The sequence below is a fragment of the Lissotriton vulgaris genome, chromosome 5 (genome assembly GCF_964263255.1).
Source record: "Lissotriton vulgaris chromosome 5, aLisVul1.2, whole genome shotgun sequence".
NCBI lineage: Eukaryota > Metazoa > Chordata > Amphibia > Caudata > Salamandridae > Lissotriton > Lissotriton vulgaris.
The window spans coordinates 1,956,806,315-1,956,833,463 of NC_141693.1; the positions used below are offsets into that span (position 1 = coordinate 1,956,806,315).

General features: G+C 49.0%; 1 protein-coding gene across 1 annotated transcript in view; it reads left to right on the forward strand.

Annotated features, from left to right (window-relative positions):
* The first annotated feature begins 433 nt into the window (after positions 1-433).
* Positions 434-27,149, forward strand: part of LOC147717864 (sperm acrosome membrane-associated protein 4-like) — a 187,965-nt gene continuing 161,249 nt past the window's right edge. Inside the window, exons 1-2 of the mRNA XM_086924639.1 lie at positions 434-485; positions 1,213-1,348. Of these exons, the coding sequence (XP_086780765.1) occupies positions 1,297-1,348 (52 nt within the window). The 5' untranslated portion in view covers positions 434-485; positions 1,213-1,296. The remainder of the gene's footprint in view (positions 486-1,212; positions 1,349-27,149) is intronic.

Genomic DNA, 27,149 nt, shown 5'->3' on the forward strand with positions numbered 1-27,149 from the left:
TAGCTCATCAAGTCTTCTCGCCGTCTATCACGTGACAGTACACGTTCCAATGCCGGGCACCTGCACAGCTCGCAGGCTGACGTCAGACCTCTGACGTCAGCACTGGATTCTGCCAGTTCGGTTGTCTAGGATACCACGGAGGGCGGTTTGAACGGAGGGCACCGAGGGGCGGCTGCCAGGAAGGCCCGGAGAAGGTCAGAAGGGCCCGAGGGCACACATAGGTTCATAGGCCTCCACAGAGGAAGGCTGGCAGGGGCCACACCTGGGTAGGGAGGGCACAGTATGGCTCTGTAGGGAGGGTTGGCTGGCTGGCTGAGGCCACGGAGGGACACTGAGGGAGGCGGTGTAGTGGGTGAGGAGAGGCCGCTGTAAGGGTGTGTCACGCACTCAGGGGGTGGGCGGGAATGGTTTCAGGCCGCGGGGGCGCTGAGGGCACAGAGGGAGTGCTTAGAAAGGCTGGCTGGAGAGGAAAGAGGGGCCTGCAAGTGAGGACTGGTAGTGTGGTAATGCGGCGGGGAGGGGGGGGGGGGGGGGGGGCAGCAGCCACTGCGACGCGGGGTGGGGGGGTGAGAGCGGGGGAGGAGGGAGGGGGAAGGGGCACCCACCCAACCTTTTAGTGGATCCCATTCAGCCCAACGCCAATGTGATCTATGAGAAGTGGGAGACTCAGGGCCCTCCCCTCCCATCACATTCTTCAAGGGGGCCACATCATCTACCGTCACGCCGCTGTGGCACAGTGTGACTAGCCCAAGGGCTCTGAGGACACTTGGGGAATCTGAGGGGGGCTAATGGAGGCCACAGGGGGCTACTAAGGACTCGAGGCAGTAACGGTTCTAGGTCACCGACGGGTCTGAAGGGCGCGAGAAGGCACAGTGGTCCTTTCGGGGAAGAGGGAGTATGGGGGAGGGGTGCCGAAGAAGGACTGGGGGGGGGGGCGAGGGGAGGGGTGGGTACTGGCTAAATGCCGTGGAAGGGTCAGAGGTGAGCTGTCCAGGGGCACATCATGGGCACAAACGGTCGGGCAAAAAAAACGTTGTGGGGCACAGAGGGTTCCTCTGGGCGCTGGAGGGCTCAGAAACGGCCTCTGTTCTCCACTCCCAGGGCCCCACCCTTAGCCCTCTGCCCAGTCAGGGCCGTGACGCGCGCCCCGTGATTGGCTGCGCCAGGCCTTCCAAACCGCTATTTATAGTGTATGAATAACTGTTTGTGCAGCACTTCAAGACCGCCCCAGGCTCCGGCACCTCAGCAAGGACTCGGAAAAAACGACAAATCCCCGTCTGACCTACCTGCGACGCCATGAACAGAGCACTCCTGCTAGCGCTGGCCGCCCTCCTCTGCTTCAGCCTAGGTAAGGGGCAAATGTAGCGCCTAGTTCAACTTATTCATAGAGCGCCGCGAACTCGCGCTTTGAAGCGAGCCTTTGGTCGATAACCACTTTCCAAAATATAACGGGCCAGAATCACAGAGTGCACAACACAAAGCGCACAGCGTGCGACCCGTCGTTTCCGGGCGCCTGGGGTTTAATAGCGCTGTCATCAACCAGAGGAGTCGTGGGATCACATCATGCACCATCAGCTTTTCTTAAGTCTCACCAGATCATCATTACCTTAACTATTATTATGATCGCTAAATCTTACCTGTTATTATTCTAATTTCGTGCCGTAGAGAACATGACAAGACACCTCAGCCTTTTTCCTGGCAGGGAAATACATGCTTTTTAAAGCGCAGCCGACAGATTTAATAATGGTCTGCTCTAGTTTGTTCATTGAGTTTAAATGCTCGCTTTTCTTTGTATTCTTGTTCTTAAAGGGATTTTTTTGGGTACTTACAAGTTACGTGAAGTTTTGCTAAAGTTGTTTTTTGGCTGTTTTAACAAAATTGTGTTGTCTGCAGCTTTTAGCAGCTGCTCCAGACAGTGTTGGTTAAATGCGTCTGTTTGCTTGGATGTTGATATTTTACATGTATTTTCCGAGTACAGTGCTGATCAAAGGGAGGTGATGAAAAGGCGTAGTCTGTTTTTAGCATTCAAAGTTCCCTTTATGCTGTGAATAAATGAGCTGATTAGCTGAAAAGGAAAATATGCTAAATCAAATGTGTACAGTTCCCGTTGCATAATTAACAATAAAGATGTGTGTTCCCATGAATTATGGACCGTAACTTAGGTGTATGACGTCACTGATGCAAACTTTAGGCTGTGAGACTACTGCTGGTTGTACAATACCTATCGCCAAAAGTGTACTTAAGGATACTCTGTCCGCGTGCGTGTATTTTAAATAAATATCAATGCACTGTTTATTTATTGCTGCTCTCCAGAGAAGTGAAAGGAAACAGTGTCAGAAAGTAAAGTACAGGTCTCCTGTCTCGCACAGAGAGCGCCGAATCGCCACAAGGCGCTATGTAATACGATACAAAATAATTTATGTGTTAGGTGATTTCTTTTGCAAGTTTTGTGTTTAAGGAGCTCATTCCTTGTTTGTATTATTTTGTGCTTTAAAGAGACTTTAAGGCGCTAGATCCAGTCATAACGTCAAAAGATGTTTGTGGAACATTTCTTTCTCAGCTCAGCCGCAAGTTTCGCTCCAACTCTTTTGGAGGAATAAAAGAATGCTTCCGTTTTCTTGCTGCCGCGGTTGAAAGTAGATTTCTTTCTCCCCCAGATCTTTGAAACTCGTCTTCCCGTTTCAAAGCGCTTTTGTGGCATTCAAGGTTATAGCGTTTTTCAATGGGGCAGATTTCACAGACACCTAAACATTAAAGGGCTTATTTACAAGCCCCATTTTTTGTTCTTAGTTAGTTTTCCATAGCGCCAACTCGACCCAAAGGTATTGGAGCGCTTTGCTGGAGCCCCAGTAATAATAAATAAGGAAACGTTCATTTTTGATAGGCACAGGGAGATTAAGTGATTTGCTCCAAATCGCAGGACGTTGAGCCGACGCTGAGACTCCAACCTGGTTCTCCAGTTCCAAAGTCAGCAGCTCTGGTCGTTATGCCACACCCACCTTTGCATATTAACAGTGATGCACCGGTGGCACAAGGGGCTTGTAAATAAGCCCCTGAGGGCCTCATTTACTGTATTTTGATGCACAGCAACGCAGCAAGCCTTCCTGCTGCGCGGCCGTGCTGTGCCTTAGGGCACATTCCTGTCCTTCTCCCCTGCACCGGCACACAAACAGCAGCTGTGCGCCAACACAAACACCCTTGCGCCATGGTACAAGGTTGCCTAAGTTGCAGGGATGATTGTTATTGTGCAGGAAGGTACACAAAACAATAAAAAAAAATAATTAATGGCGTGTTGCTCCTTCTATGATACTGCAGCACACAGAAAGAGCAAAAACCGAGGAGAAATAGAAGTATTTCTCATTGTTGCACCACTCCTACGCCTCCTCGGGAAGGACATGGCATGGAGACAGTGCTGTTCTTCCCTTTTATTTTGACGTACGTCAGGGCAGCAGAAAGGCTTGCTGCGCTGCAGTGTGTCAAAATATAGTAAATGAGGCCCTGAATTGGAATGGTGGCAGGAGATAAAGGGCGCCTACCCGCAATGCACCCCCTTTCACACACGCCTTACTCTGTCTTCAGCATTACCCCCATAGCACACCCCCTGCAGGAACTGCATGGCTCTCAGGGGAAGGGGTGGGATTCATAAGTGGGAAAGCAGCACATTTTCGGGCGTATTTACAACGCCTTAACACCACTGCAGCATCACTTTTTCTGATGCTCCGGTGCGTTGCTCCTTACCCCATATTTATACGGTAGCGTTACACCACCTTGTAAATAGGCCGCCTTCCGCAGCAGTCCGCTGCAGCAAAGGAGTGTGCAATGGGTGTTGCAGTGGAGTGTTTCACGGCAACACACGTTGCTTTTTGACGCTGCCCCATATTTACAAGGCTGGGGCAGCACCAAAAACTACGGCCAGGTAAAACCTGGTCTTAGAATGGCGATATGAAGGGAGTTTAATAATTTCTCCTTGTATTTGGCTCTTTTTATTTTTGCTGCATTCTGCAGCACACATAGAAAGAGCAAACTGCTTTCCAAAATTGTTTATGTCCTTTCCTGCACATAAACAATCCCCCCCTGCAGCGCAGGCACCCTTACACCATGGCTCATGGGTGCCTGTGCTGGTGGCAGGCAGCTCTTTTAGGTCCAGCACAAGGGGAAATGCAGGGGTGCGCCTTATTTCTGTAAGTACGGCACAGCCCTCATCTTAAAAATGTAAGATACGACTTAGCCAAATTTGGCATTACACCGCGCTCTGAACTTTTCTTGTACATATCCCCCTTCGTTCACTCTCTGCCTCGCTGTAGTTCATGGTGCCTTGGGCTCATTGCTGCAAACTTGGCAGAATAAGGTTGGAAAACCTAAGGATGGGGGCTGAGGGGGGAGGGGTGCAGAGGAGAAGCATTAGAGGGGAAGGAAGGCTGTTATTGCCAAGGGCTGCTTTGTCAGAGCTTTAAAGCTCTGCTCTATAATTAAAAGGGGCGCTGGCCGCCTCTCTTGCGGTCTGGCTGGCACAGCACAGACATGGCTGAAAGTGAAGCTTCCCTCATATTTGGTAAGTCTGCCAGGAACGGTAGAGACATGGGTAAAATGTGTACCCCCTCTCGTTGAACGGAGGAGCTGTCTGGCAGGAGCAGGGCAGGCGTGGGTGACATCCACACTCCCTCACATGTGGAAAGGAGGAGCAGTCTGGCTGGAACGGTACAGGCATGAGTTAAATCCATGGCCCCTCACATGTGGAAAGGAGGAGCAGTCTGGCTGGAACGGTGCAGGCATGAGTTAAATCCAAGGCCCCTCACATGTGGAAAGGAGGAGCAGTCTGGCTGGAACGGTACAGGCATGAGTTAAATCCAAGGCCCCTCACATGTGGAAAGGAGGAGCAGTCTGGCTGGAACGGTACAGGCATGAGTTAAATCCAAGGCCCCTCACATGTGGAAAGGAGGAGCAGTCTAGCAGGAATGGGCTTCTGTTCAGTATGGTTAAAAGTTCGTGGTGTGACATGGAGTATCGTAAAGTGGAGTGTCATAAAGTGTAGTGGCATAGAGTGGTAGAGTGGAGTGGTGTAGAATGGAGTGACGTATACTGGAGTGATATAGAGTGGTCTATTTATTTATTTATTTATTTTTGGCGATTTTTAGAGCGCGCAAATACCCGAGGGTGTCTCGGCGCTGTGTCACAGAACTCTCCGTAGGAAAAGGGAACTAGGCATGGAATAGCCATGTTTTCAGATTATTTCTGAACTTAAGCAGAGTTGGTGCACACTTAAGGTACAGTGTAGTGGCATACATTGAAGTAGAGTGTCGTAGACTGGAATGAAGTGGAGTGTCATATAGTGAAGTGGCGCACAGTGGAGTGTTGTAGAGTGTAATATCATATACTGTTGAAGAGTGTGTAAAGTGGAGTAGAGTAGAGTGGAGTTTCATAGATTGGTGTAGAGAGGAGTGGTATAGAATGGTGTAGAGTGTTGTAGTTGGTGTAGAGTGAATTGTAGGGAGGAGTGGAGTGGCGTATAGTGGACTAGAGTGTCATAGACTGGAGTGTCATAAAGTGTAATGGAGTGTTGAGGAATAGCGTATAGTGCCATAGAATGGAGTGCCGTAGAGTGATTAGACTGTCATTTCAAAGAAAAGGGGGACCCCACATCAATATAAGGCAGGTAGATGGGGAAAGGTAAGGTATCAAAACAGGAAAGGAACCTGCCCAGAGGTTTAAGCGGTAGGCCTATAATAGGTCCAAAGAATTATATATCACTCTGAACCCTATACGGATATCTCATAGATGCATCACATCTTAGATTTTATCAAAAAAGTTTATTGTAGATTATTGTAGTTCGTTTTTTTCTTTTTTCATTTAGTATTTCTTAGATATAGGCAAACATATTAGACAATAACAAATATAAATATACAATAAAACATTAAGAAGGAGGGTTGTTTTCTAAACAGGGCCCGTATTTCCACAATTCATATCACCAGACACACAAACAGTCATTCTCAGTCATTCACACTATGCTTCACACAATTGCCATAGATGAGTGTGGGACAGTTGTTATGGAGTCCCAAACAGATTTTTCAGTGGGTTCCAAAGGTGGAACAAACGCCGACGCGCGTTTCGGTGTACAGCCCAGGCCGGGCTACACCTTCATCAGGGCAGAGGTGAAGTGGAGTGAAGCAGGGGACACAGGAGAAAGATTGTTCTCTTGATGAAGGAGTGAAAGGCAAACTGTATTTCCCAATTCGCTAGGAGGTCAGATTCAAGGGGAAGTTTAGCATGATAGGTCTGTGCAGCTTCAGACAGTTGAAAGTCCTCAGGGTAAATTCATGTTCAGAGTCCGCATTTTTAGAAAGTGGGTGGATGGTGCTGTTTGAAAAACGGAGCAAAGCTCTCTCAGACCGTCGCGGTTAGCAGGGTCGAGGGCGGCGATGTCTGGGTAAATAGAGGCGGCAGGAAAAGTATCCGTTCCCCAGGAGCTCCCGGAGGGATCCGAGAGTATGGGAGTAGCGTCTCCTACCTAGGTAGACTGTAGGTTGTAGTAGGACGCGTTTCTCCACTTCGCCGTGCGGACCATAAACCCGGGACGGGACAGGTAGACTGTCATGTCATACATTGCAGTAGAATGGAGTAGAGTAGATTGGAGTGGTGTAGAGTGTTGCAAAGTGGAGAGGCATAGAGTGGAGTGTCATAGAGTATTGAAGAGTGGGGTGGAGTGCGTAGAGTAGAATGGTGTAGAAAGGAGTAAAAGTGGTATGAAATGGCATAGAGTGGAGAAGAGTGTCATAGAGTGACGTGTTATAGAGTGTGGTGGCATAGAGAGGAGTAGAGTGGAGTGGCGTAAAGTGAAGTGGCCTAGAGTGGTGTGGAGTACAGTGACATAGAGCGAAGTGGTGGAAAGTGGAGTGACAGAGAGTGGAGTAGAGTGTTGTAGAGTGGAGTGGTGTAGAGTTGAGTGGTGTAGAGTGAAGTGGCATAGAGTATAGTAGAGTGGTGTAGTAGAGTGAAGTGGCTTAAAGTGTCATGGTTGGGGTAGAGTAAAGTAGTGTTGTAGAATGGAGTGGTGTAGAGTGTTGCAAAGTGGAGAGGCATGGAGTGGAGTGTCATAGAGTATTGTAGAGTGGGTTTGAGAGCGTAGAGTGGAGTTGACTGGCATAGGAAGGAGCAAAAGTGGTGTGAAAAGAGTGAAAGTGGTGTGAAATGGCATAGAATAGAGGAGTTTCAAGTTTCAAGTTTCAAGTTTATTTTATTATGATAAGGAACTCTTTATGAGTTCCACATAAAATAACATATACATACAAAACAAGAAAAGCATAAAATATTATTCCATCACAATTACAAAAGACATCTTAATACAGGTCCAGAAAACATTTAAAAAAGTTGTACAGTTTAAAAGCAAACATTTCATTGGGTGGGTTAATCAAGGCTGCCTTAAACGAAGAAGCAGATAATATGTTAAGTTGTAAGCAAATTGGTCTTAACCATCTACGCCTGCAAGGCATCAGTGTAGGACAAACAAACATGACGTGATCTAAGTCCTGATCATACAATTGACAAAGATCACAGCATGCCGAATGACCAAACCAGCTGGCATGTAGAACTTTCAGCGGAAGCAAATTATGTCTTAGTAAATATACCAGGCGCCTGGCTCCATGGGAGATGTTCCAATACATATACGGTTGAGCTTTCCGCAGGGTATAAGATTCAATAACAGGCGTACAACCTTTTTTTGCTAGACAGAGGTCTCTATCCTGACAAAACCCCAATTCCCAAGAGGCTGACCTCAGAACAGTTTTTAATTGATGAGAGGACAATAAGAATAAAGTCTCCTCGTCCAATTTCAATTGTAACACAGCAAATCTGAAGTTTTTTACAATCAGTGAAAAGTCATTAAGAGATCCTAATAATTCATTTTTTATAAGATCTCTTAAGGTATTAGGTTCACCTTTAGATAGAGCTACTACCCAACGTATGATACTTGTCAGACCTTGAACCCAACTGCTACGTAATCCCAGTTCCTGTCTCAAGGAGGCAGTTGAATTTGCTGTACCTACCGACATTAGACTACGTAAAACTTTTCCTTCCGCAGAGTTTAAAAAACTCCACTTTTTTAGATCAACTAATTCAATTCCGTATAACAGGGAGGCCGGAACTTTCGCTCTGAAAACATCTAAAAGAATAGAAAAATGCCTTCTACCTGTGGCTTTATACAGGGAAACTAAACTCTTTCCCTGCGAAATAGCCTTACGAGAGTTAGTGTCAATGTGTTGTTTGTCACTTAAGTTATAAGTGACAATTTTGCCTAGGAAGGTATAAGATTTCACACATTCCAGTTTTTTCCCCCCTACAACCCATGGATAGTTAAGGCATTTAGGCTTCTTTCTACCGGAGAAACAGATCACCTTGCTTTTTGCCGTATTTATTGATAAGAAATGTCTTTCAGCGTAATCAGAGAGTGCCTGCAACCGATTATTCAGGCCCTTTGGCGTGAGATCCAAAATCAGGATGTCGTCTGCATACATAAGGCATGCAATTGCGACTCCACCCAAGGACGGGGCAATACCGGTGCAAGCAGAGAGAGTGATGGGTAAATCAACTGTATATAAGGAAAATAGCAATGGAGCCAAAAGGCAACCTTGCTTCAACCCGTTGGAAGTGGGGATTAATTTAGATACACCACGTTCACCTCCAAGTAGAACTCTGCACCAAGTTTCAGAATAGAGGGCGCGAATTAACTTAATAAGGGATGATGGCATACCTAAGTTAGATAACTTTCTCCACAACAAAATTCTATCTACCTTATCAAAGGCGGTGGAGAAGTCAATAAAAGCGCCATATACCTGACCACCACGGACTTTCACATATTTTTCATTGATAACTTGCAATGCAGTCAGGTTATCTGAAGTTCCATGATTTTGTCTGAAACCTGTTTGCTCCATGGGAAGGATTTTATGTTCAGATACCCATTGATTCATTAAAGTAAGCACGCATTTTGCAAAGACCTTACCAATGGCATCAAGCAAGGCAATTTGGCGATAATTTTGTGGTAGATCTCTTGCCCCTTTTTTATATAAAGGGACAATAATACTTCCTTTCCAGGAGGGGGGGACTGTTCCACTAGAGAAGCAAAATTTAAATACTGGAAAGAGTATTTTGCTCCAAAGTTCACTCTGGTTTTTTAATACTGAAATTGGGATTCTATCAGGACCCATCGCACCAGAGGAACGCATATTCATAATAGCACATTCAATTTCCTTTTCCGTTGGACAGTCAAGTATACGTGAGACATTATCAGAATCAACATTAAAAACATAAGAATTATTGTTACTGTACAACTTCTCGATATAATGAACCCACACCTGTTCCTCAATGGCAATAGGCGAAGGACTGGCTCTGGTACCACAACCTTTGCCAATTAAGGACCAGAATGTCTTCGCTTGGCCATTATAAGAGGCTTCCCTCAGTTGGATCCAGAGGGCATCTTCCTTAGACCGTTTTAAGCGGGCCTTAAGCCTAACTCTCCTTCTTTTTAAAATAAACAACTTAGACTTAGCTTCTTGAGAGAAGAGTAAAAATTGCCCCCTTACAACTTTGTTTATTTCTCTATTTAAAGCCCGTAAAGAATGAGGGACTGCGAGGGATTGTTTCACACCTGGTTTCTTGTTTGCACTAGCAGACACAGAATCTAAAAAATTAATAAAACACAACAACTCTCTCCCTTCCCAGAGGTGTAAATTCTCAACAGTAAAATTCAAAAGAGGCACCAGATTTTCAACAGTACAAGGGTTCCAAAAACATTTCCCTGAGCTGGAATCAAAATTCACTGAATCTGTATCCAGACTCCACGGATCCACTTTCTGAAGATTAATAGAAACAGAAAGCATCAACGCATTATGGTCACTAAGATTAGTCTCAATGACCTTCATATCCTTCAGTAGGTGAAAACCGGCATAATCTACCGTAATAAAATCAATAATAGAATTTCCTTTATTAGATTTACGAGTATAAGCTGCCGGGATGTCAGATGGAAGCCTCCCATTTACTATTAAGCATTCAGCTTTAAGTAAACCATCTAATATAAGTTTACCTCTTTTGTTAGTTTTAATTTTAGAGGGAAACTGGGCTGATGGTATATTCAAAGACTCTTCCAATGGAATATTTCTAAACAACTCCAACCCACAGTTGGATATATTACAATTTAAATCCCCAAACATTAACACATGTGGAGTTGGGGAAATATCCAACACTTTAGTTAAAAAAGTGAACAGAGTTTTTAGACCAGCATTAAAACTACAATTGGGGGGGATATAAATGTTTACCACAATCAACAATCTATTAGGGCAATCTTCAAATACATCTTTTAGCGTTATTGCTAGAAACAGTTTTCCTGGATCTAGATAATGTGAATAGTTCCATTGCAATCTGTTAGATAACAAACATGCTAACCCTCCCTTGGCATGGCCTCTTCTAGTGCTGGTTGCACTGTAATCCAAAACAAAATAGTCTTTTTCCAAAGCTAATCTTCCTTCAACCCAGGTTTCCTGCAAACAGATTATATCTGCTTTTAAAGAATGTAGGAAACCCAATTTCTCTTTATAATCCTTGAATCCGGCAGAGTTCCATGAGATAAATTTCAGCTCTCTGTTAAAAATTGGAATGTTGTTTAGAGCCAGGAGCTGATTTACTCGCTAGAACACCGGGTAACCAACTCCATTTAGATTGATCATCCTTCACTGTCTGCTTAAGGGGAGGATTTTTGTATGAAACTAGCCTTTCATTCCTAGCCACACAGATTTTCAGGTCCTCTGATCTAAGATTAGACCAATCCGACAACGACACTCCCATATTAGAGGGAAGTGACAGTGAAGAATTAGCAAAATTACTTTGAGTACGTTTTTCCCCAAAGTATGGCATGACATCAATCCCTCTAACTTGTAATTCTTCTGCCCACTGTAGAACAAGATTTAACACAACTTTCGAATGAAATTTCACCCTTGTTGATCTTAATGGTTTCCCCATGTAGGAGTTAAGGAGAAATACAATGTCTAGATCGGACGTTTGAATTAATTTCAAACTTTCGATCTCTTTAAAACAGATCAATAGGGCGGATCTATTTAAAATTAAATCTGGTTCAAATAAGGGGGAAAAATCGAGATAAAACGTATCCACATTTATTTTATCTTTTGGGACAATAACTGTCATTGAGGATGGAACCGGAAAAGGAATTGCTGTAGGATTCAAGGAGGACGGGGACGGGATGACAGAAGGAGAGGTAACCTTAGAAGTGACTTGACAAGATCCTGCTTTAACATTACAAAAAGAAAAAGGATTGGCAGAAGAATGGGAGACTTTGGGAAGGAAAGGGTTAGTAAGGCTTATAAGACCTAACCCAGAGGAAGGGGCGTCTTCTTTGGGCGAGACAACCCTGACTTCTACATGAGAGGTAGGAGATTGCTCCACCTGCGAGGAGTCATCTATACTTAATTCAGCATTCTTATCAAAAAGAAGTTTCCTCTGTCTTTTTTTAGCGAACCTTCGGATAGGTTTCCTCTTCTTCATTCTACTCTTTTTGTATTTCAAGGGGCTCACTTTTCCCATCAAACCCGTATTTACTTTAGGAATCTCCTCTTCTTTACTTGATGGCAAGGAGAATATCGGAAAAATGGAAGGAATTTCGGGTTTAGGAATGGGAGGAGATGTTGCTATTACCTCAATCTTGTCACTGGTTGGAGCTATACAATTAGCGCCAGCCGAAACCACTTTGGAAGGATTGGAGACAGCTAAGAGAACTACAGGCTTCTTTTCCTTTTGATCTTCTATCAACGGAGAGGGTAAAGCTGAATCCAAAACTGCCGAAGCGGAAAGAGCGCTTATTTTCGGAGGCACCAACAGAGAGGCTGATGGTATGGGGAGATCTGACACTAACTCCCTTTTACTTAACAAGAGAACTTGCAAAATTTGGGTTACAGTGTCAAAAATACATTCCGAACCTCCCACAAACTTTTCAAGTAAACTTAGAATTGAGGAAAGAATTGATTCTAAAGAGGACAAAGAATTAGAAATTAACCTCCCATTAATATTTGGAGATCCCTCAGCTAAATTGTTCAACATTGGACCTGAGCCAGATGTAAAATTTATTGTGGAAGGGAAAAATCGAATTTATTAGAGGGGGTGCTACTTAGAGGACCGGTACTTGAAATCGTTATTACTTCCTCTACAGGCTCACCTTTAGGCATCCCCTGTAACGATTCCACCCGCGCCCTATGAGCTGTTAAATCAATATCAGGCAGTGTAAAATCATTCCCTACTACAGGGGATTTAACTAACTCAGATGAAAAAAGATCAGTATTCACTGAAACTTTAGGAGCATCCATTAGTACAACTTGGGAGGGGACAATTTTGTCAGATTTTGAGGGCTTAGTACCTAAAGATTCAAGAGGAACATTCTGTTTCAGATGTACATTATTTGACGCCGAAGGCGAGTCCCTTAGTACTTCAGGGCTAACTAGAATAGGCAAAGATTGACTAGCAACCAAGCTTAAACTAGAAGAAACATCAATGACCCCATTAACAGGCACCGATTCGTTAGATCCCGGGATTTCATTCGGGGAGTGCATATCAGTGGGTTTATCTTTCCCTTTGTCCCATAAATTGAATAACTGGCATTGACCTTTCAATTGCATGGAAGAAGCAATTTTGTTCCTTAGGGGGTTGGATTTGGTTTTTGACCCAGATCTCCCCACAATCACTCGGCCAGAGCGTAATTTTTTAGCCGTCATGAGACTATATTAAAAGGAGAGAGTACTAAAATAATAACAATTGTAACATAAGACGCCAAATGAACAAAAGCTTAAACTGCAATACAAGCCTGTAAATACAACAACACACTTATTTGATACCGGAGAATCAAGGGAGGGGGCCCAGCCCAGCCTTCTTCAGCCTCTGACGGCCTCAGACGGTCCCGCCCTTGTCCCGGGCTTCTCCCAGCGCGCTCCCGCGCGCTCCCGCGTTGCGGTGTCACGAAGGAGGTTTATAGCCGCACTGAGGCGGGGGAGGAGCCAGCAGGGAGAGCGGGTCAGCTGCTGGTGATGCCGAGGGTCAGGCGCTCCTGGGACTTGAAGTCCTCGCCTGACCACGCTCGCAGCCCTGCCCACACCACCGCCACAGAGGCTCTGTTAGATGCAGTCCTCGCAGTCACAGCGCACTTCCAGTAGCGCTAGCGGAGAACCAAAGGCGCAGCGGGACCCGCGGAGCGGGTTCCGCAAGAAGTTGATGAAGGGTTGAAGGAAGAGCAGCTCCTGCGTGCTCGCAGTCCCAAGCTCCCTCGTCAGTCCACACAGGCAACAGGTGAGAGAACAAGCAGGGAAACTGACGCGCTGGTTTTAGCCGCGCTGAGGCGGGGGAGGAGCCAGCAGGGAGAGCGGGTCAGCTGCTGGTGATGCCGAGGGTCAGGCGCTCCTGGGACTTGAAGTCCTCGCCTGACCACGCTCGCAGCCCTGCCCACACCACCGCCACAGAGGCTCTGTTAGATGCAGTCCTCGCAGTCACAGCGCACTTCCAGTAGCGCTAGCGGAGAACCAAAGGCGCAGCGGGACCCGCGGAGCGGGTTCCGCAAGAAGTTGATGAAGGGTTGAAGGAAGAGCAGCTCCTGCGTGCTCGCAGTCCCAAGCTCCCTCGTCAGTCCACACAGGCAACAGGTGAGAGAACAAGCAGGGAAACTGACGCGCTGGTTTTAGCCGCGCTGAGGCGGGGGAGGAGCCAGCAGGGAGAGCGGGTCAGCTGCTGGTGATGCCGAGGGTCAGGCGCTCCTGGGACTTGAAGTCCTCGCCTGACCACGCTCGCAGCCCTGCCCACACCACCGCCACAGAGGCTCTGTTAGATGCAGTCCTCGCAGTCACAGCGCACTTCCAGTAGCGCTAGCGGAGAACCAAAGGCGCAGCGGGACCCGCGGAGCGGGTTCCGCAAAAAGTTGATGAAGGGTTGAAGGAAGAGCAGCTCCTGCGTGCTCGCAGTCCCAAGCTCCCTCGTCAGTCCACACAGGCAACAGGTGAGAGAACAAGCAGGGAAACTGACGCGCTGGTTTTAGCCGCGCTGAGGCGGGGGAGGAGCCAGCAGGGAGAGCGGGTCAGCTGCTGGTGATGCCGAGGGTCAGGCGCTCCTGGGACTTGAAGTCCTCGCCTGACCACGCTCGCAGCCCTGCCCATACCACCGCCACAGAGGCTCTGTTAGATGCAGTCCTCGCAGTCACAGCGCACTTCCAGTAGCGCTAGCGGAGAACCAAAGGCGCAGCGGGACCCGCGGAGCGGGTTCCGCAAGAAGTTGATGAAGGGTTGAAGGAAGAGCAGCTCCTGCGTGCTCGCAGTCCCAAGCTCCCTCATCAGTCCACACAGGCAACAGGTGAGAGAACAAGCAGGGAAACTGACGCGCTGGTTTTAGCCGCGCTGAGGCGGGGGAGGAGCCAGCAGGGAGAGCGGGTCAGCTGCTGGTGATGCCGAGGGACAGGCGCTCCTGGGACTTGAAGTCCTCTCCTGACCACGCTCGCAGCCCTGCCCACACCACCGCCACAGAGGCTCTGTTAGATGCAGTCCTCGCAGTCACAGCGCACTTCCAGTAGCGCTAGCGGAGAACCAAAGGCGCAGCGGGACCCGCGGAGCGGGTTCCGCAAGAAGTTGATGAAGGGTTGAAGGAAGAGCAGCTCCTGCGTGCTCGCAGTCCCAAGCTCCCTCGTCAGTCCACACAGGCAACAGGTGAGAGAACAAGCAGGGAAACTGACGCGCTGGTTTTAGCCGCGCTGAGGCGGGGGAGGAGCCAGCAGGGAGAGCGGGTCAGCTGCTGGTGATGCCGAGGGTCAGGCGCTCCTGGGACTTGAAGTCCTCGCCTGACCACGCTCGCAGCCCTGCCCACACCACCGCCACAGAGGCTCTGTTAGATGCAGTCCTCGCAGTCACAGCGCACTTCCAGTAGCGCTAGCGGAGAACCAAAGGCGCAGCGGGACCCGCGGAGCGGGTTCCGCAAGAAGTTGATGAAGGGTTGAAGGAAGAGCAGCTCCTGCGTGCTCGCAGTCCCAAGCTCCCTCGTCAGTCCACACAGGCAACAGGTGAGAGAACAAGCAGGGAAACTGACGCGCTGGTTTTAGCCGCGCTGAGGCGGGGGAGGAGCCAGCAGGGAGAGCGGGTCAGCTGCTGGTGATGCCGAGGGTCAGGCGCTCCTGGGACTTGAAGTCCTCGCCTGACCACGCTCGCAGCCCTGCCCACACCACCGCCACAGAGGCTCTGTTAGATGCAGTCCTCGCAGTCACAGCGCACTTCCAGTAGCGCTAGCGGAGAACCAAAGGCGCAGCGGGACCCGCGGAGCGGGTTCCGCAAGAAGTTGATGAAGGGTTGAAGGAAGAGCAGCTCCTGCGTGCTCGCAGTCCCAAGCTCCCTCGTCAGTCCACACAGGCAACAGGTGAGAGAACAAGCAGGGAAACTGACGCGCTGGTTTTAGCCGCGCTGAGGCGGGGGAGGAGCCAGCAGGGAGAGCGGGTCAGCTGCTGGTGATGCCGAGGGTCAGGCGCTCCTGGGACTTGAAGTCCTCGCCTGACCACGCTCGCAGCCCTGCCCACACCACCGCCACAGAGGCTCTGTTAGATGCAGTCCTCGCAGTCACAGCGCACTTCCAGTAGCGCTAGCGGAGAACCAAAGGCGCAGCGGGACCCGCGGAGCGGGTTCCGCAAGAAGTTGATGAAGGGTTGAAGGAAGAGCAGCTCCTGCGTGCTCGCAGTCCCAAGCTCCCTCGTCAGTCCACACAGGCAACAGGTGAGAGAACAAGCAGGGAAACTGACGCGCTGGTTTTAGCCGCGCTGAGGCGGGGGAGGAGCCAGCAGGGAGAGCGGGTCAGCTGCTGGTGATGCCGAGGGTCAGGCGCTCCTGGGACTTGAAGTCCTCGCCTGACCACGCTCGCAGCCCTGCCCACACCACCGCCACAGAGGCTCTGTTAGATGCAGTCCTCGCAGTCACAGCGCACTTCCAGTAGCGCTAGCGGAGAACCAAAGGCGCAGCGGGACCCGCGGAGCGGGTTCCGCAAGAAGTTGATGAAGGGTTGAAGGAAGAGCAGCTCCTGCGTGCTCGCAGTCCCAAGCTCCCTCGTCAGTCCACACAGGCAACAGGTGAGAGAACAAGCAGGGAAACTGACGCGCTGGTTTTAGCCGCGCTGAGGCGGGGGAGGAGCCAGCAGGGAGAGCGGGTCAGCTGCTGGTGATGCCGAGGGTCAGGCGCTCCTGGGACTTGAAGTCCTCGCCTGACCACGCTCGCAGCCCTGCCCACACCACCGCCACAGAGGCTCTGTTAGATGCAGTCCTCGCAGTCACAGCGCACTTCCAGTAGCGCTAGCGGAGAACCAAAGGCGCAGCGGGACCCGCGGAGCGGGTTCCGCAAGAAGTTGATGAAGGGTTGAAGGAAGAGCAGCTCCTGCGTGCTCGCAGTCCCAAGCTCCCTCGTCAGTCCACACAGGCAACAGGTGAGAGGAGTTATGTGGCGTAGAGTGGTGTGGAGTAGAGTGACATAGTGGGGAGTGGTGTAAAGTGGAGAGACAGAGTGAAGTGGCATAGAGTGAAGTAGAGTGTTGTAGAGTGGTGTGGTAGAGTGCAGAGGCCTAAAGTGTCATAGTTGACATAGAATGAAGGAGTGTTGTAGAGTGCAGTGGTGTAGAGTGTTGCTAAGTGGAGAGGGGTGGAGAGGAGTGTCATATAGTGTTGCAGAGTGGGGTGGAGTGGCGCAGAAAGGAGTAAAAGTGGCATAGAATGGCGTGGAGTGGAGGGTCATAGAGTGGAGTGGCGTACAGTGGTGTGAAGTAGAGTGGCATAGAGAGAAGTGGTGTAAAGTGGAGTGACATATAGTGGAGTAGAGTGTTGTGGAATGGAGTGGCATGGAATTGAGTGGTGTAAATGGAGGTGGCATAGAGTGGAGTAGAGTGCCATGAAGTTATGTAAAGTGGAGCAAATTGTCCTGAGGTGGAGTGGAGTGGAAGAGAATGGAGTGGCATAGAGTGGAGTACAATGTTGCAGAGTGGATTAGAGTGTCGTTGAGTGGAATGGCGTAGAGTAGAGAGGCATAGAGTGGAGAAGAGGAGAGTTGCTTAGAGTGGAGTGGTGTAGAGTGGAGTGACATAGAATGGAGTAGAGTGGATTGCCAGAGATTAGAGTGGCTTACAGTGGAGTGGAGTGAGTGGTATGGAATGGCATAGAGTGGAGTGGCAGTGAGTGGCGTGAAGTGTCGTAGAGTGGAGTGTCATGAAGTAGCACAGATTGGAGTGGAGTGGGATGGATTGAATTAGAGCGTGGTGGAGTAGCGTAGAGTGGAGTAGCGTGACGTAGAGTGATGTAGTGGAGAGTAGAGTGTTGTGGAGTGGCATAGAGTGGAGTAAAGTGCCAGACAGTGGAGTTAAGTAGAGTGGCATAAAGAGGAGTGGCATGTCGTGTCATAGAGGAGTGGTGTGGCTCACTGGTTAGAGGCGGCAGACCCGGAAGCAGAGAACGGCCCAGGACCAGGGTTCAATTCCTGACGTGGCAGGGTCGTGGACCAGGGTCAGCGGACTTGATAATTCTCGGTGCCTACTCTAACCAGGGATCACACTCGGCAACTCTGGGCATTAGCTTGCCTCATCTCTACAACCGCCCCCCACATTCGCCGGGGATGCCTGGTTTCACCTTGGAGATACCCAGTAGGGAGCATCTCACAGGGATAGCCAGGACGGGTTCCCCAGCGGTCTACAGCGCCATGACACCTCAGGGCAGCAGTGCGCTTTACAAGACACATTACATTACATAGAGTGGAGTAGGATGTTGTACAGTGAAATAGATGAAAAAAGCACTCTCCCTAGGGGAGAGCGTCCCTTAGATGCACTGCTGAGTACCTAATGGTTTTCTGTTTATTCAAATTCTATGAAAAGAACTCATCAGTGTGTTCATCGGTTGGGTCATTTATTTTTTAAAAGGTTGTTATGGAGATCGTGCGGGAAGCGAGTTGAGAACACACGTCTTTGTACATCTGTCAACTGATGAAGGGGCACGTTAGCCCGAAATGCAATGGGATGATGAATAAGATTTGATTTACTACATCAATGCACTTGTGGAAATGTGATTCACATGAGACATCCTAACATTTTTGAATGATGACATTCTGGAATGAACAAACTCCTAAAAACATAAATGGCCCAACCAACGAACTTACATACGATTTGTTCTCATAGAATTTGAATAAACTGAATACTATATGGGACTCAGCAGTGCATCTAAGGGATGCTATCCCCTGGAGAGTGCCTTTTTTCTTTCATTTAGACACTCATTTGATCGGAAAGCACTACCTTACTGCACGCCATCAATTATCAGCAACATACTCACCTTGGACACGAGTGAAAATAAAGGAGTGCGTGAGCCAATTTCCAGTAGAGTGAAATAGAGCATCCTAGAGTGTTGAAGAGTGTCATAGAGTGGAGTGCTGTAAAATGGAGTGACGTCGAGTGGTGTAGAGTGTCATAGTTGCTAAAAATCTTACAATCCACGTTCAGGATTGAAAGTGGTCTGTAGGAGGAGACAAGGAGTGGTATCAGTAGGGCTCCCAAGTGGTGAGTCGGGCACCCCTTTGGTCCAGGCAGCATTATAGATGTGTCGGGAGCTAGATAACGACCTGGGGGAACTGGCGACATACACACCACTGCATGTCGAACCTGAGGTTCTGTTGCTTTGCAGGCAGGCCAAGGAATACCCCTTTAAGAGTCCATACGAAATCGGACCCGAATGCCTCAACACACAACTGTCCTTCTACACCCCCTCCCGCCAGCTACGATCCTCCAACCAAGCCAGTGCCACTGTACCTCGCATCAACAAAACCACCATGGGAGGCAGATCCTTCTCCTACCTGGCAGCTAAAACCTGGAACTCACTTCCCACTCACCTTCGCCTTACTCAGAACCACCTAGCATTCAGAAAGCAACTTAAAACGTGGATATTTGACAAGTAATTCCCCACCCTTCTTCAAGCGCCTTGAGACCCTCTGGGTATGTAGTGCGCTATATAAATGTATTGACTTGACTTGACTTGACTTGACATATGCTGCCTGGATTTAGGAATCCCTTCCATTGACGTCATCGTCAGCCGTCCATTCCGAAGAGGCGATGACAAAGGAAGAGGATTTCTGATCGGAGAAACCGGCGAGCGAGGAAACGCGAGAGAACCGAGAGCTGAATGAGGAAGAACCGGAGAACCGTCGGGCATTCCCTGAGAAGCTGTCCACAGCCGATATCCAAGACGCGAAGGAGAAGCCAGGAGGCCAACATGATCATCATGCGCCGCCTGCCACTCTCCTTGAGGGGTGTGGCTGGAAATGGTTCGGCACCATATGCAGGGGTTCTCTGGGCACTGGGTGAGACAGAGAGGCACTTAGAGGGAGGACACAGTTACATCCGGGCTGCACCAGGTGGCGGAATGTGGTGATCCCTCACTGACCCCCTCCCAAGTCAACCATAAGAAAACCGGCCAAACCACTGATTCATGGCATTTTTGTTGTTTTTATCTTTCCTCATACCTTCCCGGTTCTGTCTGGAAAACGCCGAGCAACCTGGCCGGATCCTCCATTGCGGCAAACTGAAGCGGGCTGTACAACCGGACCACTATGACTCATTGAAAAGACTTACATCAGAGAAATAAAATTATTCTAACGAAGACCATTATTGCCTACTGGTTCTCTTTCCTCAGCATAGAGTGGCTTGCTCTGGGGTTGCTTTGTGACACGATCTTAGTCAAACATGGAATATGAATGTCATTGAACATAGGATAGAAGTTAATAGGTAATCCGTCCATTCCTGGGGCCTTGCCCCGGGCCAGGGACTTAATAGGTCGGCACACCTCCTGCATGTCCTCCCTTAAGGACAAGCGATATCATTTTCCACCCTAGTAGCCCAAGCTTTTAGGGCATAGGTATGTATCAGCTGCGGGCCAGGGTCTGGAGGGTCTAATAGAAACAGGTATAACAGTTGCAGTGCTCTTCATTAATGTCCGCCTGAGCGTATATCCTAGTCTCATTCGGTTTGACTAGAGTTCATATTTGTTGGTGGCCTCAGGAGGGATTGACCAGTAATGCTAGCAGGAAGCCAGATTTGTCTCACATCCTATGAGCTTTAGTGAGGTATTGGCAATAGTCATATCCCCTTAGCCTTTCCAAGAATTTTAGCAGTTTCTTTTTGGCTTCCAGTAGCTGTCGATGACCAGCAGAGTCCCGGGAGCCCTCCCTCTCTAACTGGTCGAGTGAGTGTTTCTGTTGACTAATATCTTTCAACAATTGTGCATGCAGTACCTTTGACACCACTAACCAGTAGCCTCTAAGCACCACTTTAAATGCCTCCCATTCTATTGGTTCTAACAAAGTGGAGCCATCGTTTTCTACCTGGAGCAAACCTGGAGATCTAATCATCTGCGACTCCTTTGTATTCCAAGATATTCCAAAACTCGACAAGGTGGCAGGTTCTTTTTGGAAAGGACGGCTAAGATTTTGAATGCTTTGCCTACCCCTCAATGCTTGGTAGAGACAGAACAGGGATTCAGGAGGACTTAAGTCTTCTGCCGTATGGCAGCTGAGGAGGATGCCTTTCTTCCCTTCTGTCACATGGAACTTGGCCGGAATGCAGTGTTTGCCGCTGGCCACCTCCAATGTAATTGCCCCTCGCAGGGGGAGCAGCTCCGTCCCACCATATGTGTATATTTTCGCTTTGGTGGGTGAGAGAGATGGGGAGGCGAGAGACGCTTAGACTCTTCTAGATCCATGACGTTGACAGACGCTCTGGTGTTGATGAGTGCCTCTTCCTAAGAGCCTGCCATGAGGATTGAGCACATAGGGGTGGTCTTTTGTGTCAATCATCACAACTGATGAAGGAGACCACAAATACGTTATTGTCCATCTTTTCCATGACGAAACCTGGGCCAGGAAGGGTGGCATCTGCCTGGTCTGCCAGATCATCGAGGGCCAGTTGTTTAACTGCTGCGGATACTCCGCATGGCCAGTGGTGTAGGCTCAAGACTTCCCACTTCTACAGACTTTTGCAAAATGGTTTTGCTTGCCACACAGCGAGAAGGTCTTGCCTCTCACATACAAAAAAACCGGAGGGTGTGCGTTCCGCACCGCAGTTTCCCCATGGTCCCCTTGTTGGCGCCTTCTGGCCTATCCGCGTTGCACTAGGGCTTCTCTGGATGGCATCCACCCTCTCCTCCTCGACAATCGTATGCCGCAGCACCCCGGACATGACTGGGTGTCTGTTCAGGGCTGCTTCCATCTTATCGACCCTGGCGTTCAACAGTTCATGGGATCTCGCCAGTATGAGTATGTCGTTAAGTGACATCTCTGGCTGATGGAGTATCAGCCTGCGCAGCAGTACAGACCAGCACCCCTGGATCAGCTGTGCCCGAATTTCTTCAAGTTGATTGTGGAACATTCTGGAGCTTGCGAGCTTCCCCGGGCAGGCATAGAACACGTTGACTGATTCTGTGCCCTCTTGTTTTGCTTGCTGCAACTTGAATCTCGCAAAGTCAGGATTCACTTGAGGGTCGAAGTGCCGATTTAACGCCACCCCGCCGTGTCATAATCGTTGCTGACCCCCATGTTGGGGAGTGTCTCAAGTTGGTGGTACAGCTCTCCTCCTCCTTAGCACATGAGCAGCTACCTCTTGACTGGGCGGTCGGTTTCTTGCGTCTCCTTGAAGTAGCGGTGCAGATGGCCAATCCAGGATTTCCAGCGAGGGGCCACCGTCTGAGAGTTCCGGGAGAAAGGAGCACACAGGCGGGTCTGTGGGGGGCCGTTAATTGTGGCCCCCCCCAGACACTCTGAAGTCTAGGGAGACCGTCGATGTGAATGTCTGCACCATCCTGCAGGGCGGTGGCGCTCCCCCTCGCCCCCCCCCCCCCCCTTCCTCTTCCCTGCCATCATTTCTTGGACACTCACTCACACTTTCCATCTGAAGCCTCCGAGGCACTGGGCGGGGAAGGGCTTGTCCAGTGCTGCCAGGGCCTGGCAGAGGTGCCACTCCCCCTCTGCCCTCCACACACACACAAGGCTACCCCACCCCCTGAGCAGAGGAATGCTCACAACATCCTACACCCTATGATGCGCCAGAGCGGCTTAGAATACTCCCAGTGACCGCAGGCATGGTGGAAACATGGCGTCCTGGCAGCTGGAACTTTCCAGAGGTTTGGATGTGCAGCTGCTGGTGTCGGAGGGTGGGGGTGGGGGGGGGGGGGGTTAGCAGGGACATTCTGGGCAGCATTGGCTTGGGATAACCTCACACACAGACCACGTGATAACGCGAAAGGCTCTGATTTGATCATGCTGTGGACTTGTGTGTTTTATACAGCGCTTAATAATGCTCTTTCCATTTCAAGCTCTAGATACATCAGGCATTAAAGACGTGTTTATAATGACTCCATCAAATGGAACTTGTTCAACTCCAGAAGGATGAAGGCCTGAGGTGGTTATGCATGGGTTAGAACTCACACCTCATTTTCCTTGCTTGCACCAGGACCCCTGGCATCCTTGCAACGCCACTGGCCTTGGAGTCTCGACCTTGTATCTATGTGGGAGTTTCATTAAATGTAACACCTCCCCTTTTGGTCACTTCAAAGCTCCGTGGGTGCTCGTAAAATCTGCCGGAAAACCAGGACTGGAAGGTGCGCATCCAGTCTGTTGGGGGTAAGGACTCCTCTCCGAGGCAGCCCGGCTGATGGAGCTCCTGTACGTATGAAGTGGGTCCCTTTATTCCACCTTTCGTGCATCCGTCGTTCAATCCTTTAAGCCTTTTATCCATCGATTCATCCATTGTCTCATGCTTCCATCCATGCTCTCGCCATACTATCCAACCTTCCTTTACCAATGTATGTATGTATGTATAGGCATTTATATAGCGCACTACTTACCCGGAGGGTCCCAAGGCGCTTCCACCGATGCGAAACCCTTCCTGGCTTCCCTGAGAGATGGTCCCTTAAAGGGTATCTCCAGGGTGAGACCAGGCATCCCCGGCGGTCTGGTGGGGCCGTTAGTGAAGATGAGGCAAGCTAATGCCCAGAGTTGCCGAGTGTGATCGCCGATCAGAGTGGGCACCGAGGCGAGAGAATTATCGAGTCCGCTGACCCTGGTCCAGAAACCTGCCGCGCCGGGAATCGAACCCTGGTCCGGGGCCGTCCTCTGCCCTCGGGTCTGCCGCCTCTAACCAGTGAGCCACACTACTTCACTCCAATCTGTCCATCATTCGTCTTTCATCCATCCTTCTAGTCAGACGTCCAACTATGCATCTATTATTTTAAACATCATCCCCTTTATTAGCCATCCATCATTTCGCCCCCCTTTTATCAACTCGCCGGTCCATCTTTCCAACCTCCAGTCCAGGTTTCCTTCTATCCAGGCACTCAGCCCACCTTTCATCAATCCTTCAATCTGTTCTTCTCCCCTTCCACCCGTCATCCTTTCTACTTTTCGGCCCTTCCTTCTTGTGACAGTTTCTTTCTGCTTTTCGTGTGTCCTTCATTTCTTTCTTCCTTTCTGCTCTCTCCCTAGTCCTCTTCTTTTTCCACACGGGCCTCCTTTACTGTGGTTCAGTTGGCATCCATCCCCTCTGTTATGGGTTAAACAGACTTGATGTTTTTCACGCGCATTTGTCTGCTGAGCTGCGAACAGAACAGGCTCATAAATCAGCCTTTCTAGTGTACACGCTCACTGTTCACAATGCCACTTATTCAGGATCGTCACAAGAAGCTATCCAGGGCTTAATTTAAGCTGGTGGTTTCCAGTGCTCGGCACCGGCATTTCATTCTGAACGCGGGCACTTATTGCAGTCTACCGCATTATCGGGCACATGCATCATTGTCATTTGCATTCGCAAACGGTGCGAATCGCAAATTTCGGCTGTTTGCGAATGCAATTGACAAAATTGGGATGCATCATGTTTTTCGCAATTTTAGAAATCGCAATCATGTTGCGATTTCTAAAATTGCAATTGCATTTAAGAAATCGCAATTTGCGATTTCTTAAATGCAATGCAAGAAAATTGTAAATTTGCGAATTCGCAAATAGGGAGAGGTAAATTACCATGAAGTTGACCTTCATGGTAATTTGCGAAAACTTTCAAAACTGCACACAAGTGCATTTTTGAAAGTTTCTTTTTACACACACACATGCCCTTGGGGCATGTGTGTGTGTGAAAAATGCACTTAAAGTTATATTTCAGGGGTGCAGGGGGGGGTCTTTTGGACCCCCCCTGCACCCTTGAAATTGCATTCTCAATTTGCGATTCGCAAATTGCGAATCGCAAATTGAGAATGACTTCCCATTCATTCCTATGGTTCTCTAGGCCCATAGGAATCAATGGGAAGGGATTCCTTAATTGCGATTCGCAAATTGTGAATCGCAATTAAGGAATTTTAAGAAATCACAATAAAAATTTCAATTTCTTGGTGCATAACCGTTTGCGATTTCTTAATTGCAATTCCTTAATTTTCGCAATTAAGAAATCGCAAACAGCAACAATGATGCATGTGGCCGGTGGTGCCGTATGTCTAATTTAGAGATGAGGGCAACAATAGTTGTTTATTCATTCACTATACCTTAAAAATGACTAAAACCTGCCACCAAAGCCTTTCTTATAGCTTTAGGGTAATAAATGGAATTGTCACACTGAGTGTGGGGGTTAGTAGTCGTGTTGACACTGCAGGATGCAGTGGTCTCCTGACGAGGGCCCTGGCACCTAGCCCTGGGTCGAGTAAGGGGCTGCAGTGTCTCCCTGAGTTGCAGAGGGGCCAGTGCAGTCTGATGTTCAAGGGACGTTGCTCCAGATCCCTGGTAATCTGCGGATTTCCAGTCTTCTGGTCTTCTCACGCAGACCAATTCCTTAGACTCGAGGCCTTCCGTAGCCTGTGTCACTTGCCTGGCTGGACCATGAGCCTGCCGCACCGTTTTCTGCGCGCGCAGAGCTTTTGTGCCCTGGTAGGTTTTGTGCAGGATGTAGAGTACTCTCAGAGCACACTCGGCGTGCGTCTAGGTCTGGATTTACAGCTGCACTTCATTGGTGTTACGCCTTTTCTGGTTGCCTAGTTGTGAAGTCTTAGAGCCTGTCCAATGGTGCCTTTGGTGTGAGCGACCGTGCAAGGTTTAGTTACATCAGCCGCCCTCTGCCAGCTCCACCCGCTGGTCAGTTGGGTGCAGGGGGAAGATTCCTGCGAGGAGGCCCTCAGGTTGATGCAAGCAGAGGCCAGAGCAGCCGCCATCCAAGGGAAGGCGTGAGATTCCACAAGGCGGCGTCCAGAGTGATGTCATGGTCAGTCGGGAAGGGTGGGTTCAGCATCTGGGACTTTTCAGGAGTTTGTTCATGCAGCGTTGAACCCCTCCCCAAGGAACATCTGAGGGGATAGCTCACAAAAGGGCTGGGCTAGATATCCCTGTGTAGAAAATGTACTGAGTCCAAAGAAAGTGCCCGGGTGGCTTCGGTGCCTGCACTCCGGTCAAGGAGGAGAGTCAGAGACAGGATCCACAAAAGGATTTGTAAATGTTTACCATTAGCGCTTGGATATCCTCGCAGGGGAGTAGTCGCGCTCTACAAAGCCGAGTTGATTGGTTGATTCATTTTACTCCCATGTTTCGAATAGATTTACACATTTTTTGGAATTCTCTAAGAATTGCAGGAATGCTCCCAGAAGAAAAACCATCTTTCAATTAGTTCATAGACACCACTTGGCCAGTGCGTTTGGGGTTCAGAATGAGGTCTAGTTCACCCTGATCATCCCACCCCAATTCATCCGGGGGCACATTTACTATTATATCACGCAGCGCAGGGCAGCAGGCAAAGTTTTGTCACTGCGTTGCGTGAAGGGGAGAGAGTAGAAAAGCTCCATATTCACAAAGATATGGAGTATTTCTGCTCTCCTTGCTCTGTGTGCTGCTTAGTGTCCTGCTGGCACCGTGTATCATTGTGCAAGGGTGCCCGTGCTGTACACAGGTTTGTTTTTGTGCCGGAAGGGACCCGTTCCTGCATATAAACAATCAATGCAGATGTTTTCCTCTTTCTACATGTGCTGCAGGAGGCAGCAGCAAGAAGAGGAAATAACTAAGTGTGAGCGGGAAATCCGTTACGCTCGCGGATTTTGCGGATTTTTGGGAAATCCGCAATCCGCGAATTTTGCGGATTTCCCGCAAAATCCGCAAAAAAAAATCCGCGAACGTAACGGGTTCAAAAGTTGAACCCCCGCTCATGCAACTATTTTACAATGGCGCCAGCAAGCTGCCAGCGCCGTTGTAAAATAGTTACAAAGTTAGCTTGCACAGGAACCACTAGATAAAACGAAGCAGGTGCTGCTTTATTTTATCTAAGTGCTTCCTGTGCAAGCTAACTTTGTAACTATTTTACAACGGCGCTGGCAGCTTGCTGGCGCCATTGTAAAATAGTTGCATGGCTGGGCACAGGTCTGCAGCTCACTCAAGGGACCCCTGCGCCCTTCGGGGCGATTGCATAGTAACACACACATGGTCGCTCGAACTAGTTGATGCTCAAATTCAGTGACTCATTCATTAGCCCAAAAACAATCATGAGCGTCGTCGAGGCTGGACAGGTGTGCCTTCTTCCCAAATCTACAGTGGAAAATCAGCTGTGATGCTGGATAGGCTTTGCATCCTTGACTTTCACGAGCGCAATACCCGTGCTGTTCCTGTGACCGGCACAGGTCTGCAGCTCACTCAAGGGACCCCTGCGCCCTTCGGGGCGATTGCATAGTAACACACACATGGTCGCTCGAACTAGTTGACGCTCAAATTTAGTGACTCATTCATTAGCCCAAAAACAATTGTGAGCGTTGTCGAGGCTGGACAGGTGTGCCTTCTTCCCAAATCTACCGTGGAAAATCAGCTGTGATGCTGGTTAGGCTTTGCATCCTTGACTTTCACGAGCGCAATACCCGTGCTGTTCCTGTGACCAGGAGCTTCTTTCTCTTCATCTGCTGAACTGATCTTTCTCTGACCTTTTATTCACACAAGACGAGGCACATACCCTACTGGGCACATTGTGTTCGCACGTGTTTCTACAAGTTCGCACGCATTTTGTACAATTTTGCAATTTGCGAAATTGTACAAAACCCTCGCGAACTTGCAGAAACCCGTGCG